Source organism: Nycticebus coucang, chromosome 2 (assembly GCF_027406575.1).
Source record: "Nycticebus coucang isolate mNycCou1 chromosome 2, mNycCou1.pri, whole genome shotgun sequence".
Lineage (NCBI taxonomy): Eukaryota > Metazoa > Chordata > Mammalia > Primates > Lorisidae > Nycticebus > Nycticebus coucang.
This window is the reverse complement of record NC_069781.1, coordinates 9,589,212-9,604,766: the sequence shown is the minus strand read 5'-3', so window position 1 is coordinate 9,604,766 and position 15,555 is coordinate 9,589,212. Positions and strand designations below refer to the sequence as shown.

At 51.9% G+C, this 15,555-nt stretch overlaps 2 protein-coding genes across 10 annotated transcripts in view; both read right to left on the bottom strand.

Moving 5' to 3' along the window:
* Positions 1-25: 25 nt before the first annotated feature.
* TOR2A (torsin family 2 member A) lies at positions 26-3,933 on the bottom strand. Of its 2 annotated transcripts, none has more exons than XM_053563340.1 (5): positions 3,664-3,933; positions 2,817-3,082; positions 1,971-2,146; positions 1,155-1,282; positions 26-836 (listed from the first exon to the last, which is right to left on the bottom strand). In XM_053563340.1, exons 1-5 carry the CDS (start codon positions 3,812-3,814, stop codon positions 592-594), a joined length of 966 nt encoding a protein of 321 aa, XP_053419315.1. In that variant the 5' UTR covers positions 3,815-3,933; the 3' UTR covers positions 26-591. The 2 variants fall into 2 exon arrangements, with proteins under 2 accessions (XP_053419315.1, XP_053419317.1); XM_053563342.1 differs by having other exon boundaries at positions 1,971-2,143.
* Positions 3,934-6,673: 2,740 nt separating this feature from the next.
* SH2D3C (SH2 domain containing 3C) overlaps positions 6,674-15,555 on the bottom strand; it is a 33,746-nt gene continuing 24,864 nt past the window's right edge. For all 8 annotated transcript variants that reach the window (XM_053561651.1, XM_053561666.1, XM_053561660.1 and 5 more), the window contains 6 exons: positions 13,614-14,149; positions 12,655-12,770; positions 11,545-11,716; positions 10,392-10,503; positions 9,850-10,056; positions 6,674-7,277 (listed from right to left, as the gene is read on the bottom strand). In XM_053561651.1, the coding sequence (XP_053417626.1) occupies positions 7,102-7,277; positions 9,850-10,056; positions 10,392-10,503; positions 11,545-11,716; positions 12,655-12,770; positions 13,614-14,149 (1,319 nt within the window). In that variant the 3' untranslated portion in view covers positions 6,674-7,101. The remainder of the gene's footprint in view (positions 7,278-9,849; positions 10,057-10,391; positions 10,504-11,544; positions 11,717-12,654; positions 12,771-13,613; positions 14,150-15,555) is intronic.

The window sequence follows — 15,555 nt, the reverse complement described above, 5'->3', positions numbered from 1 at the left end:
GAAATCACAACCAATAGTCCTCCAGTCCCATGGCTAAGTTTATTATACTTTTTCTCCCCTTTTACAAAATTAAAAACTTCTAAAACCAGGCCCAGGTGGCAGCTTGAGTCCTTCCAGTCACAGAAATTGAGAAGTCCCAGCACCTGGCTTGATGACGCAGGACACAGCATATGGGGTAGAGGGGAGGGACATGGTGCCTGAGTAAGGGGCCAGGGTAACAGAAGGAAGGGAGGAGGGAGGTAGCTGCCACGAGCTGCAGTCCCTGAGGTACAAGTCACAGTAAGGAGGCTCAGGCTTTGTGGGGGAGTCAAGTCTCAGTGAGGTTCTGGGGTGACTAGCGGTTTCCCTGGGGAAGGCAGCAAAGGCCAAGATCCCCTCCAGAAATTAAGAGGCAGGGCGTTTCCTGGCTCTCTGTCCCCTGGCCTAGGCCATGACCCTCTTCATCTTCACTTCATGCTCTGGGTCCCACTAGACAGGAGGCTCCAGGCCTTTTCTCCAGGAGGCTTGTGACAAGGATCCCTCTTGACAGAGGCCTCAGGCCTTTCCTGTAAGCCTGGCCAGTGGAGAAGGGCAAGAATGCTACCCAGGGAGTCAGAGAAAGAAGGCAATTCGGGAAGACACAGTCTTGCAGCCATTGGAGGAAAAGAGCTGCTCGTGCTCAGGGAAGAAGGTGGTGCTGTCCAGCACAGCCTGGACAACCTCATCCTGTGGCTCCAGGCCCAGCTGGGCCAGCTCATTGAGCACGCAGTGCTGTACGTGGTGCCGCTGGAGGGGAAGGAAGGGCACCACTGCGTCCAGTAGGTGCTCCTCCATGATGCCTGAATGCCAGAAGCCATCTGCAGGAAGGGTGGGGGGGGCAGAAGATCCTAAGCTTCACAGGTGGGAAAAGGCCAGCCTTCCCCCCAGGCGCAGTGGAGGCTCCATCCTTTCCATCCTCTGGCCTCGATCCTCTCAGCCATCTTTCAGACATAGGGCTCAGGGGGTTGTGACTCACCCAAGGTCACAGATCTGGGAGTGCCTACACCTGGGCTTCAAACTACCAGGTCAGTGAGCAAAGCTTCAGACCTTGGGAGTGCCTGGCCCACCCAGGGAAGTCAGCCCACTGGGTCTGGGTGTGAAGCTACCCTTGGATGGGGCCTGTGAGCCAGACTCACGGTTTGGGTTGTCCAGCACAGCCCGGGAGATGACCGGTTCCAGTTCCTGCAGGCGGATCTCCTCCCGGTCCCGGTGGCTGCGCCATGCCTCCAATACCACCTGGTTGATCTGCTCACCACCAGTGTTGCTAAAACCATGAAGAACCCAGATTGAGACTCAGACAAGGACCAGTAAGGGGCAGGATTTGGCCCTCACTTCCCTGATGCCATCTAACAAGATCTCGCTCAGTTCTGGGAGGAGCCAAATGCACTGGAAACACACAGCTTCCCCTTTCTGATACTTGTGTCCACAGCCATGACCCCTGAACTTCACCTGTATGTGCCATTACTGTATAGTTTACAGAACACCTTTATGTCCCTTCATTGACTTTCTCTCACCCAGCCTCCTGAGAGACAATGGGGCATTACTATTGGCCCCACTGTTTAGAAGAGGAGATAGAAACTCAGAGAGGTGAAGACTTTTTCCTAAGAAAGGATATCTAGGACTCTGGGACTACAGGATGAGAACTCTAGTCCTGTTTTTCCCATTCTTGTGTCCTCCGGGCCACAAAAAGAGGGAAAACTCTATCTGGAAGGGCTTCTACAAACAATTGGTGAGGATCAAAAAAACTGAGCCCAGAACAGTCTTTGAGAATGTCAACCACCTTCAATGACAATGTCAGCAGTGAGAGAATGGAGGGAGATGGGGGTGGGCTTAGGGAAAGCCGCCCGGCCCAGGGAGAACAGTATTCCACTGGGAGCACAGGCCAAGGCTGTACAGGTGGTCCTCTGAGAAGGGTCCCTCCACACTGTGTCCACTGCAAAGCCAGGCCCCACCTGATGAAGATGAAGATGGCTTTTCGATAGTTGGTCCCATACACAACCCAGGAAGAGCCCAGGAAAGGTCTCAGAACTTCCATCAGGCCTGGGGGCATCTTGTCCATCTCGTCAAAGAGGAAGAGGGAGCGGCTACAGGCAGTGAGGTTCCCCTGGACCCAGCTCTTAAGATCCTTCTGAGGGGGAGAAAGAGAAGTTCAAGGTGCTTGTTCCCAAGCCAAGAACTAATCCCCTTGCCAGGGAGATAAGGTCTCCCAAACAGCACCAACCTCTTAATGAGACTGATGGGAAACTCTGGCCCAGAGGGGTAGAGACCTGCACAAAGCCACACAGCCAGTCAGCAAAATAGACAGTCACACCCCGCCCCCCAACCTCCCTGTTCAAGCTCCCTCCATGACACAGAACACTCTCTATAAAAGGGGAAGGCTCCTTCTGGTTTCCTGAACCTTCCCTACAGTGTTGACAGCTGAAACAGATCAGCTTGGGAAATACTTTGCAATCCACAACACCAGTAAGAGCTAATACTTACCGAGTGCTTACTCAGAGCCACAAATTGGGGCTGCCTGACAAGTGCTCAATAAATAATACCTGCAGTTACATTATGTAACCCCCTTTACAACAGTCCTGGCAGGTAGGTATTATCACTGCTCCCCAAGAATGCCAGAGCTCTCTGCAAGGTAGAATGGCTTTTTTCTGAGCTCTGTGCAGAATGGTTCCTGAGGGCTGGGGCTCCAACTGGCTGTGTGGGCTGGAGTAAGTGACTCCCCTCTCTGGGCTCAGGACTCACTCCTTAAGGGTCTATCCCTCCACAGCACAGGTGAGCTGTGGTCCAGTTGCCCAGCCTACCTTGTAGCGCTCGATGTGGCTGGGGTGGGGGAAGTGGATGACGGGTGAAAAGTGGTGCACGCGGGGGCTGCGGAGGCCTCCCTGGAAGAGGTAGCGCGCCAGCAGAGAGCTGACGTAGGACTTGCCAGTGCCAGTCCAGCCGTGCAGGGACAGGACCAGCGGCTTGGTGGGGGCCGGGTCCTTCACGAAGGCCTTCAGCGCCTTCACCACCAGCGCTTTGGCCAGATGCTGGCCCGCCAAGTGCTGGGCCAGGTCACACTCCAGTCCTAGGGCGATAGAAGGACGGTTTAAGAGCTGAGAACATCCCACCAATGCACAGGTTGAAGGTGAAAGTCATGCCTGGAACCTGGTCTGGGATTCCTGTGTTCTTACGTCTGTCTAAGCTGTCTATGCACAGGGCTTGGGGACTCCGGGGTCTCCGGCGGCAACAGCCACCTCCAGGCCTGACTCAGCTCGGCAGCGCCCCCACCGGGAGGTCCTCTAGATTTCGCTCAGCGCAACGTAGGTGCGAACTGTCAACAGGGTGTGCCCCAGACCCCTGCCACCCCAAAGCAGGTTTCGCCCTTGACTGCCAGTCCGCTCCATGGAGGTCCGAAATTTCTTCCCAAGGCCTCTCTCTATCCTAACAGGCCAGCCTGGACCCCAACAGGCACCCCCAAAGCCTCACATAAGGTCCACACCCCAGGGTCTCAAGTGCCCTATAAGCCAGGCCCGCCATTGGCCCGGCTGCCCGCAATCCTGTGGGTCCCACCTCCCCCTTCTGCCCTCTGGGTCACAGATGTTCTGGCTGGGTCAAGATCAGCTCCTAAAGCTCCGGCATCCGCCCACCCCTCGGTTCCAGGCTCACCAGGCAGGTCGAGCCGGAAGTCGCATTCGCAGAAGGCGCCGAAGTTGCAGCGCAGCGAAGCCAGGTCCCAGGCGGAGGCCGCGGCCGAGACGAACCCGAGCAGCCCGAGGAGTGAGCCCCAGGGCCGGCAGCCGCGCGTGGCAGCCGCCATCCAGGTGAAGCCCGAACCCGGCGCGGGTACCGCCAACCGCCTCGGCCGAGAACTACAATTACCGGTGTGCACCGCTCCGCCACAACCACGCCCATCGCCTACAACTCCCGACTTTCCTTTCGCCGATTTCTCACGCCCGTCCAGTGGTCCTCGTCCGGCGGCAGGACCGGAGGGTGACCTCTAGGGGGAACCCGAGAACTGTCCCATCTAGGACCGCGGGCTGCGTTTCCATGGCCACGGTAACTAGGGAACCGTCACAGCCGCTCGGAAAGAAGAATAAATAAAGGATTATGACCACAAAGGGCGACGTGACGATTACAGCGCAAACTTGTGCGGAACCTTACACCCTGAAAAGAGCCTTTTCCATGCTCTTTTTTCCTGAGAGAAAAGGGCCCTCACTAACAGTTTTTCATGAGTACCTACCATGTGCCATTAGTATTAGGTGCTTTTATATATCTTGTGATAATAGTACTTGCCATACAGATAAATGGTGGTCTTTCTTTTCTATTTTTTTTTTGAGACAGAGCCTCAAGCTGTCGCCCTGGGTAGAGTGTCGTGGCGTCATAGCTCACAGCAACCTCCAACACCTGGGCTCTGAGTCTCTCATACAAAAGGGTGATACTTTTTTTTTTTTTAAACAGAACCTCAAGCTGTCACTCTGGGTAGAGTGCAGTGGCATCACAGCTCACAGCAACCTCCAACTCCTGGGCTCAAGCGATTCTCCTGCATCTGCCTCCCAAGTAGCTGGGACCACAGGCGTCTGCCACAACGACTGGCTATTTTTTGGTTGCAGCCATCATTGTTTGGCGGGCCCGGGGCTGGATTCGAACTCGCCAGCTCAGGTGTATGTGGCTGGCACCTTAGCCGCTTGAGCCACAGGCGCCCAGCCAAATGGTGGTATTTCAATGTGATACAGGCACATTGAACAGTTTTGGCTCGGAAAGTAATCAACAAATCATCATTGGCAATCCATTATGCATGAAATGGCTGTCCCTTACCTGGCAGCAACTATGTACTTGGTGCTCACCATCAATCTAGGAGACATCTTCTGTCGTTGCCCCCATATACTGAGGAGGAATTTAGGGCTCAACAGGTAAAACCTCTTACCTGAGGTCACTCAGCTGGCAAACAGTAGAACTAAAACCAAATTTGGCTGCTGCCTAGGATCTAATGTGTTAAGTCATAAGCTATCAGACTCTCTTTGTCAAAGAATTCAGAAGGCAAAAGATTCCAGACGTATCAGATTCAGTGAATAGGCTCCCTAGGCCTCCAGGTGGGCCTGGAATTGTGCTGATCCAAACTGCCTACCTCTTCCCCTCACTGGAGTAAGGGAACCAAGAAAACTGCCTTCATGCCCAACCCTGCCTACACATCTACTGTCTCTTCATTTTTTGTTTTTTGAGATAGAATCTCAAGCTCTATCCACTGGGTAGAGTGCCGTGGCATCATAGTTCACAACAACCTCCAACTCTGGCTCAAGTGATGCTCTTGCCTTGTTTTCTTTTTTTTTTTTTTTGTAGAGACAGAGTCTCACTGTACCACCCTCGGTAGAGTGCCGTGGCATCACACGGCTCACAGCAACCTCTAACTCTTGGGCTTACGCGATTCTCTTGCCTCAGCCTCCCGAGTAGCTGGGACTACAGGCGCCCGCCACAATGCCTGGCTATTTTTTTGTTGTTGCAGTTTGGCCGGGGCTGGGTTTGAACCCGCCACCCTCGGCATATGGGGCCGGCGCCCTACTCACTGAGCCATAGGCGCCGCCCTTGCCTTGTTTTTCTATTTTTAGTAGAGATGGGGTCTCGCTTTTGCTCAGGCTGGTCTCGAACTCGTGATTTCAAGCAATCCACCTGCCTTGGCCTCTTAGAGTGCTAGGATTATAGGCATAAGCCACCACTCCTAGCCTTCTCTCTCTCTTTCTCTCCCCACCTCCCTCACACCTCCCCCCAAGATTTCGGGGGCCACATTTCAAAGCCTAAAAAGACAGTAGTTGCCACTACTGAGGAGAGAAAAGGAAAGGACTCTTGGTCAGAATGGCCAAGTTGTAGCCTTTCTCACTTTGCTGCTCTGACCCGAGAAAAATCCCTTCTCCTTCCGGGCCTTAATTCTCCAGAGGGGAGTTGGGATATTAGATTTAAAAACCTCTTCCAGGGCGGTGCCTGTGGCTCAGTGAGTAGGGCACCGGCTCCATATGCCAAGGGTGGCAGGTTCAAACCCAGCCCCAGCCAAACCGCAACAACAAAAAAATAGCCGGGTGTTGTGGTGGGCGCCCATAGTCCGAGCTGCTTGGGAGGCTGAGGCAAGAGAATCGCGTAAGCCCAAGAGTTAGAGGTTGCTCTGAGCCAAGTGACTTCATGGCACTCTACCCGAGAGCAGTACAGTGAGACTCTGCCTCTACAAAAATAATAATAAATAAATAAAAACCTCTTCCATTCCAAATACTCAGATCCTTGGTTATGTGTTTGCAGAAACCATTGCTGTGGCTCCCTGGAGCAGGGCATAGGCGGGTAGGAGTTGAGTGTAGGCGAGAATTTCTCCCACTTAAGGGCAAGGATGAGGTTTTAGTATTTGCCCTGGCTACTGGCACAATCTGGAATGTTCCAGGTGCTAAAGAAGTATTTTGGGCCGTGTTGAGGTTGTGGGTTTTTTGAGACAGGCTCTGTTGCCCAGGCTGGAGTGCAGTGGTGTTATCATAGCTCACTGAAGCCTCAAAACCCTGGGCTCAAGTGATCCTTCTGCTTCAGCCTCCCAAAAGTGTGAGCTACTGCACCCAACCAAGAAATATTTGTTGAATGAAGTTTTCCACTTTTCACCTGAGAAAAGGAGCTTCCTTCCACCTCAAAACCCCCTGAGAGACAGAAAAAAGAGTCATAAAAGTTTATTATATGAAAGAAAGAACATGGCTTCTGTACATCTATTTACAGAACAGATGGGCTTATTTACAGCAAGATGGCGGACCTGGTGTCGGTGAGGGACAGATGGAGATTGAGGAGTCATAAGGAGCCTCCCCTGGCTCAAAAACAGAGAACTTCCATTGGAAGGGGAGCAGCAAAAGCTGGTGGAAGGACAGAGGTTCCTGTTCTTCCCCAAGGGAGACTTGACGAGTGTGTAGCCGTGGTAGTGGTAGAATGGGGTAGAGCCCAGAGTCCACACAGGACCCTGGAGGTGCAAAGGAGATCCCGGAGTTGAACCCAGAACATTCTCGGGCTGATCACAGTGTCCCTGGGGTGCTCTGGGGAAAGGTCTGTGCCCCTCTGCCCCACAGCTACAGAGGGATAGGTCTTTGGGGGTCACAGCTCACTGGAGCGGATGGCAGGCTCCAGTTTATGGGACAAGGCAGTGAGGACCTTGTCGAACTTTTCATAGCGCCGGGCCTGGCTGCTGCTGGCACCCTGGCTACCCCAGAGGAGGCGCATCTGGAACTCAGTGCTGAACACCTCCAGGAGTTCTGGCTGGGCCTGGAAACCTAGGGGTGGGCACACAGGGTCAGAGATCACCATCCAGCTGAGGAAGTTGGAGCTCCCACCCAGAGCCCCAATATCCTTCAGGGCCCTGCTCAGAGGGACCTTCTCCCAGGGATCCAACAAGGTTTGTTGATGAACATGACCACATACTTTAACACCTTTGTCTTGTTATTTGCAGCCCACATATACAAGGTATCCATAAAGTTCATATGCAATTTACTATGTTAAACTATTTTATTTATTTTTATTTTTATTTTTTGAGATAGAGTCTCACTGTGTCGCTCTCGGTAGAGTGCCATAGCGTCACAGCTCACAGCAACCTCCAACTCTTGGGCTTAAGCGAGTCTGTTGCCTCAGCCTCCCAAGTAGCTGAGACTACTACTTTTGTTGTAGTTATCATTGTTGTTTGGCAGGCCATGGCTGGGTTTGAACCTGCCAGCCCTGGTGTAGAGTGCTATGACATCAAAGCTCACAGCAACCTCCAACTCTTGGGCTTAAGTGATTCTCTTGCCTCAGTCTCCCAAGTAGCTGGGACTACAGGCGCCTACCACAACACCCAGCTATTTTTTTGTGGCAGTTGTTATTGTTGTTTAGCAAGCCCAGGCCAGGCTCAAGTCCGCCAGCCTTGTTGTACGTGGCCAGCACCCTACTCACTGAGCTACAGGCGCTGCCTGTTAAACTATTTTAAATTGCATAAGAACTTTATGTCCACTGTGTGTGTGTGTGTGTGTGTGTGTGTGCGTGTTTATTTATTTTTTGGAGATAGGGTCTCACTCTGTTGTCCAGGCTAGAGTGCAATGGTGTCTTTCTAGCTCGCAGCAACCTCAAACTTCTGGGCTCAAGTGATTCTCCTGTTTCAGGCTCCCAAGTAGGTGAGACTACAGGCAGGCACCTCAATGCCTGGCTAATTTTTCTATTTTTAGTAGAGATGGGTCTCACTCTTGCTTAAGCTGTTCTCAAACTCCTGAGCTCAATGGATCCTCCTGCCTTGGCCTCCCAGAGTGCTAGCATTATAGATGCGAGCCATCACACCTGGCCACGCAGCCTATATTTTTTAAATGACTAGAAGATAAAATATTAATATTAATTTTTGAAGATCTTGTGTGATTTTGGGTTTTTTTAAATGTGTTTCTCTATAAGTTCTAAATTTTTCCACTTGGAAACATACATACGTTTCAGCAGCACCTGTAGCTCAGTGGGTAGGGTGCCAGCCACATACACCCAGGCTGGTGGGTTCAAACCCGGCCCAGGCCAGCTAAAACAGCAATGACAACTACAACAAAAAAATATCTGGGCATTGTGGTGGGTACGTGTAGTCCCAGCTACTTGGGAGGCTGAGTCAAGAGAATCAATCGCTTAAGCCTAAGAGTTTGAAGTTGCTGTGAGCTGTGACACCACAGCTCTCTACCAAGGACGACATAGTGAGACTCTGTTTAAAAAAAAAAAAAAAGGCAAAAAAAGGGTACATTTCATAAGTAAATATAAAAAATACATATTTTTCTCTTCTGTAAAAGAAAAAGACTAGAAAGACATAAACCAGAATGTCACAGCATTTGCCTCTGAGTAATTGTAATTGGTTTTGTTTTTTTTTTTTTTTGCAGTTTTTGGCCAGGACTGGGTTTGAAGCCACCACCTCCGGCCTATGGGGCTGGCGTCCTACTCCATTGAGCCACAGGCACCGCCTGAGTAATTGTAATTTTTAAAAATCTTACATAATTGAGCCTGGGCACGGTGGCTCCTAGCACTCTGGGAAGCTGAGGCCAGTGGACTGCTTGAGCTCAGGAGTTCAAGACCAGCCTGAACCAGTCTTACCTCATCTCTAAAAATAGCCAGCTGAGGGCAGCGCCTGTGACTCAAAGGAGTGGGATGCTGGCCCCATATGCTGGAGGTGGCATGGGTTCAAACCCAGCCCGGGCCAGAAACTGCAAAAAAATAAAAAATAAATAGCCAGGTGAGCCTGTAGTCCCAGCTACTTGGGAGGCTGAGGTAAGAGAATTGCTTGAGTCCAAGAGTTTTATGTTGCTGTGAGCTGTGACACCACAGCACTCTACCAAGGGTGACAAAGTGAGACTGTCTCAAAAAAAAAATCTTACTTAATTATAATTTCTGATTTGTTTCTAGTGAATCATGATGACTGAAATAATGCTGAAAGCAGTAAGAGAATTGTCTGAAGCCACTTTCTCTCTGCTCCTTTCACAAGGGGTAGCTTTACCTCTTGACTAGACTGAGCTCCTTGAAGCCTGGGCAGGTCTGACTCAGCCCCAGGGCCCCAGGCTGAGTGCTTTGCAAAACAGTCTTGTAAAGTAGGTGTACATTTGGTCCACTTCACAGGTGAGAACACTGAGGCTCCCTGAAGCTAAGGTATGGGGCAAAAATGCTCTTTGAACCATCGCTGTGTTGCCCCACCTCTACCTGGTGTCTACCACTATCAATTGTTTGTTGAACTAATGAATGAATGAAGGAAAGGGATGAGAGAAAGGAGTCAGGGAACAGGCCAGACAGAACGGGGAGCAGCAAGTCAGGTGGGGGGAGACCCAAGCCCACAGGACCCCCAACATGCTACCCACTACTCACCCTGCAGCTTGACCTCAGCATTGGTGTGGTACAGGCCTCCGTGGTGTGCTACAGTCCGGGCAGCCTCCAGGTGGGCCAGCACCACCTCTACGCCATGTTCTGTGCTGCCCCAGGGCTCAGGTCCCTCTGCTGGGGCTGAGTCACACTCCAGCAGAGTGATGAGTGGCAGCACATGAGGAAAGGTTGTGTTACTCAGTGGTGGGCCTTCTGCAGGGAGGGAGACAGCAGGTGCTTAGAGACCCTGGAGGACCCTGCTGTCTACTGCAGTCCTGGAAGCTGAGGCCCTGCCTGAGGTCCCAGAGAGAGTCCCAAGGGATCTTAACTTCTGGGACAAACCTTTCCTTTTGGATTCCCCCAGCTGAATGCATTGCAGCCTTGGTCCATCCCTGAGGGCTGGACCTGGACAGAGTTTATACAACTGCCAGGCGTGGAGAGTGAGCTTAGCAACAATAGTTTCCACAGAGCTCAGTCGAGCTGTCATCATCTTCCACCCTAGATGGCAAGAACCTGTCTAAAGTCACGTAGCAAGTCAGGGGAGGTACCTTTGCCCTCGTTGAGGCTCTTGAGAAAAGGCTTGAGCTTCTTCTCATATAGGATGGCACCCTCAGTGTGTCGCTGCCGCAGGGTCACCCATGTCTGCTCCAGCCGGGAAATCTGGGGAGACCAGACTGTGAGAGACCAGCCAGGGAAGGGGACTGCAGGGGCCGCTGGCCACAGGCTACCTCACTGAGTGCACAACCAGATGTGGGATAATAATTACTACTATGGTCACCAGTCATGTTCCAGGGACAAAGCTGACTGCTTTTCCATCTGTCTCCCATGAAGCCCTCACAACGGCCCATTGTATAGGTGACGGAACTAAGGCTCAGACAGGGGAATGACTTGCCAGAGGTTACTCTGAAAATAAGTGGCAGAGCTGGGCGCTGAACCCCTGGCACTGCCTGTGGGACCCTGTTGTTCCTATTCAGTAGGCATAAGAGAGGCAGTGTAGTGAGTGTGAGGAAGGCTCAGCTCAGATGTCAGTCAGACTTGGTTCAAGACCTAATTTTTTTTTTTGAGACAGAGTCTTACTATGTTGCCCTTGTTAGAGTGCCGTGGTGTCACAGTTCACAGCAACCTCAAACTCTCGGGCTTAAGCGATTCTCTTGCCTCAGCCTCCCAAGTAGCTGGGACTACAGGCGCCCGCCACAACGCCTGGCTATTTTTTTGTTGTAGTTGTCATTGTTGTTTAGCAGGCCGGAGCCGGGTTCAAACCTGCTAGCTCCCGTGTATGTAACCAGCACCCTAACCACTAAGCTACGGGCGCCAAGCCTCAAGTTCTAATTCTTTCCACCTCTGATCGCATGACCCTAGGCAAGTACTGTTTGTCCCAATTACTCCATTTATAAAATGGCAACAGTAAAGGCACCTGCTGCATAAGATTGCTTTGAGAAATTAGTGCTGGTGAAGTACTTAGCGTAGCACCTAGCATAGTAAGTGCTCATTAAATGAGGGGGAAACGAGACCAAGAGGAGGAAAAGAACTTGATGTTGTTCAGCACTTGGAGAACTCAGTTCTCCGGGTTACTCTCACCAGTGCTGCCTAGAACCTCCCAAAATTCTTTCTTCAGATGCACAGCCATTCCCAAATAACGCGCCCCAGGACTCTTCCCGGCTATCTACCAGATACCCGGCTCTGCTCTGGAGCCCTCAGTACCTGGGCCATGTCCAGGGCGCCCATGACCGCAGCGAAGCTGAACATGTTGCCCATGGTCCCCCGGAGCTCGGCTGCCAGCTGGATTGTCTTGTGCAGCAGCGCTGCCCGCTCCTCAGCGGAGCCCGTGCAGCCCAGGATGTCCACAGCCAGCATGATAGACATGGTGTGGAACCTGTCAGAGCGGTCAGGTTAGAGTGCGCCGGGCTGAGGGCCGAGAGGGGCAGGGAGGGGCTTCGCCTCAACTGGTTGTGGGTCAGGAGGGGCGGAGGGTAGAGCCACTGTGAGCGCTAGTAAAGAGTCAGTGAGATTACGGGGCGCGGCCAGAACGATAAAAACCAAGACTAAGGGATTATGATTGGTCAGTATAAATCAGGAGCGTGGCCAGAAGGCGGGGCTTGTGATTGATCAGACGAATTCATTAGGTAGAGCTGTTTTAAGAACTACCTAGGCCGGGCGCGGTGGTTCACGAGCCTGTAATCCCAGCACTTCGGGAGGCTGAGGCGGACGGATTGCCTGAGGTCACAGGTTCGAGACCAGCCTAAGCTACAGCGGGACAACCCCCGCCCCCATCTCTAAAAATAGCCGGGCGTTGTGGCGGGCGCCTGTAGTCCCAGCTACTTGAGAGAATCTCTTTCTTTTTTTTTGTTTTTTGACGGGGGCTAGGTTTGAACCCGCCACCTCTGGCATATGGGACCGGCACCCTACTCCTTGAGCCACAGGCACCGCCCTTGAGAGAATCTCTTGAGCCCAAGAGTTTGAGTTTGAGGTTGCTGTGAGCTGTCATGCCAGGGCACTCTGCCAGAGGCGGCAAAGTGAGATTCTGTCTCAAAAAAAAAAAAAGAAAGAAAGAAAGAATCAGAGCAGATGGGCAGAGCCGCGGCTAATGGACAAGGGGATGAAAAAGGAAGGCGAATGCGGAGATACACTCAGACTTTGAGAACCAGGTTTGCTTAGAGCCATATTATCGAGAGGTTGCGATTGGTCGGTGGGATGCGAGGCGTGGCCAGAACCCGGGCGGGCTGAGCGACTGTGATTGGCCAATCTGCCATAGTGAAAGGCGTGAGGCAGCCCGGGGTTTCCCAAGTCCTCGGGCGCAGGTGCTCCTCTTACCTTTCCAGCAGGTCTAGTCGCAGCTGCCGACCGTGGGGGAGGGTGAGGAGCTCCAAGCCCCAGCGGACTCCCATTAGGGTCTGCATCTCCTTGGTAACGCCCAGTATCCTAGCAACCTGCAAAGATGCCCAGAGGGCTGATTAATTTCCCGGCAGGGCTGGCCCAAACCATCTGGGAGTCAAAGAGCTTTATCTAAGGGGGTGATCCCAGCTCCATCGCTAAACCTCTGACATGGAGCAAATGATTCTACTTTTCGAATAAGCCTCTGTTTCCCCATCTGTGAAATGGGGAATAAACAGGATATGCCCAGAAGTGTCTGGCGTGTTAAATAGTTAAGTTCAAGGACAAGGACATCCATATCCTAGAGGGAATGGACTTGCCCAAAGTCACACAGTGGACCTAGAACCCAGGTTCCTACCTCTCTCCACAGAGCAACATCTCTGCCTTTTCCATCAGTTCCTCTCAAACTGCAAAGGGAGAAAATGAGCCACAGAGATAACTGTGGTCCTTAGATGGTCAAAGACATACAAAGCAAAGGCCAAGTATTGACAACGTATGGGGAAGAGGTAATTATTTTTTCTCTTTTCTTTTTTTGTCCACTAGGGGGTGTGGAGAGTCCAGCCTTTTCTACTCCCTCCAAGAGCGGTTTACTTTGATCAGGCTCACTCTGGGACACTCAAGTGCTTTAGGGAGCCAGACACCACTGGGTTTCAGGTCTGCCCAGTTCTAATGCCAAACATCTTGAGGAAACAAGAATATCTTGTTTTTTGCCTTTTAAAAGAGAAATTGGAAGCCCAGAGAGGCAAAATAACCAGCCCACAGTCACAAGGAGGGTAAAGGACAGCTGTGAAGCCAGAATCTAGGCCCACTCTCTATATTTGGGGACTATGGGAGCTAGCCTCTCTCCAAAGCCAGAGGACAGAGGTGTTGTCCCACCACAATGGGCATCCAGCACCTACCAAGCAGTCAACCTTGGTGACATGCCGGGCCAGCGTCCGGGCATCCACCTCTGTCAGCAGCTCCTTGACCTTGCGCAGAAGGCCCACCTCCAGTGGCCGGTTATCCTTGGGGATCAGTAGTGATTGGAAGGTGGCCAGGTTGAAGGAAGAAGTGGCTTCCACAATAGGGACTGTGAAGGTCTTACCCCAGTCCCCCTCAGGGGTCCCATTTTCTGACAGTTCCTTTAGCTTCTCCCCATAGCTCCTGGCCTGCCGGCTGGAGGCCTCAGTCACTGCCCACTCTCGGCTGCTGCGGATTGGTGGCTGTAGTTGGCAGTAATGGCCAGAGTCTGGGTCACTGTAGCTGCTCAGCGATGGTGATGGGGAGGACTTGCAGAGGGTGTGGGAGGGGCTTGCATGAGAGCCCTTGTCCAACTCCCCAGGGGGTTTTGGGGTACTTCCAGGACACAGCTGGGGCTCACTGGAGCGGCGGGTGACAGGGGAGGCAGGCAGTGCTGTGGCAGAGGGGGCTGCAGGGGTGGCATGGACACGGGTTACTGCAGAAATGTAGAGAGAAAGGACTAGTTACCATAGTTCTCCACTAAAGTTCCCACCCCTCCACAAAGAACAGGCTCTCTCCTCCCTACAGGGTGACATCTCCACCTTGCTGCCTGGGTGGAGGCCAGGCCCACGTGACTCTGGCCTGCCGAAGTCACCCGGACTCCAGGAGTTTGTATGGCCCTACCCTGAGGCTGCTACCTTGGGCATCCACTGACTACTTGGAGAAGGATTTTGTGATCCAGGGAAGCACTGCCATAGAAATCACTTCTCTGTGAATTAGGACTAATGATTTTTTGGGTACACATTGTATGCCACACGCTGTAGATAACTGGTCAACAACAGCAAAACCATCACCAAAAACCAGAGATGAGGTTTATTGATCTCTTAGTGCTGCAAGATCCTTCTTTGCACAATAGTCCATTTAACCTTGTCAACATTCTTTGAAGAATGCTTATGATCTGGGCGGCGCCTGTGGCTCAGTGAGTAGGGCGCTGGCCCCATATATCGAGGGTGGCAGGTTCAAACCCGGCCCCGGGCACACTACAACAAAAAATAGCCGGGCCTTGTGGCAGGCGCCTGTGGTCCCAGCTGCTTGGGAGGCTGAGGCAAGAGAATCGCCTAAGCCCAAGAGCTAGAGGTTGCTGTGAGCTGTGATGTCACAGCACTCTACCGAGGGCAACAAAGTGAGACTCTGTCTCTACAAAAAAAGAATGCTTATGATCTTCAGTCTACAGATAAGAAAACTGAGGCTCAGAGAGGTAAACTGACTTGTGCAAGGTCACCCAGCCAACAAGTGATAAGGCTGGAATTTAAGTCTTGAGTTCTGGGCTGCTTTACTAGTTATGCCACATTGCTTAGAAATTATCCAATAAATCATTTCTGGCAAATTTTAACTTGTCCACTCGGGGTATTGCTTTGAAAGCAGGTTTGTCATTCCGACTAAGTTGGTAGTTCTGTATTTAAGAGAAAGTATCTGTGGCACTTCAAAGGGGAAATTGACTCCCTAGACAAAGCTTCCTCCTGGGACCATCTCCCTCCTCTGTGACACTTTGTCTGCAATGTGGACAATTCGGAATGTTAACAATCTCCCCCACCCCAGCAATAAATTAGTGGCATTTTTCTACAAGATAAACTTTCTCTGTATTTATAAGAAATCAGAGTGCTCTCAGTCCACTCAGGTTAAAAATAGTCTACTAAGAAAAAAAAATAGAACAAGGTTTAACTAATCTGGTCTGAGCCAGCCATTTGAAATCAGGGATACACTAAGTCACCTAAGTCCCAGCCAAAGCAGGGCCCAGCAGAGCACCCCGCCAAGTGGGGGCTGTGTTGCTGCATTGGTGTGATTCCCAGCATCTGAGCCCTTGCCCCAGAGCACCCTGCACCTGGCAGGCTTCATCGCTTC

What these genes read in the sequence shown, in the direction of transcription:
- TOR2A (XM_053563340.1), bottom strand. Translation starts at nt 3,814, where the DNA reads ATGGCGGCTGCCACGCGCGGCTGCCGGCCCTGGGGCTCACTCCTCGGG. An exon ending in GCCACATCGAGCGCTACAAG is followed by an intron (nt 2,147 to 2,816) that starts GTAGGCTGGGCA and finishes TCTCCCCCTCAG; the next exon opens with AAGGATCTTAAGAGCTGGGT. An exon ending in GCCATCTTCATCTTCATCAG is followed by an intron (nt 1,283 to 1,970) that starts GTGGGGCCTGGC and finishes TCATGGTTTTAG; the next exon opens with CAACACTGGTGGTGAGCAGA.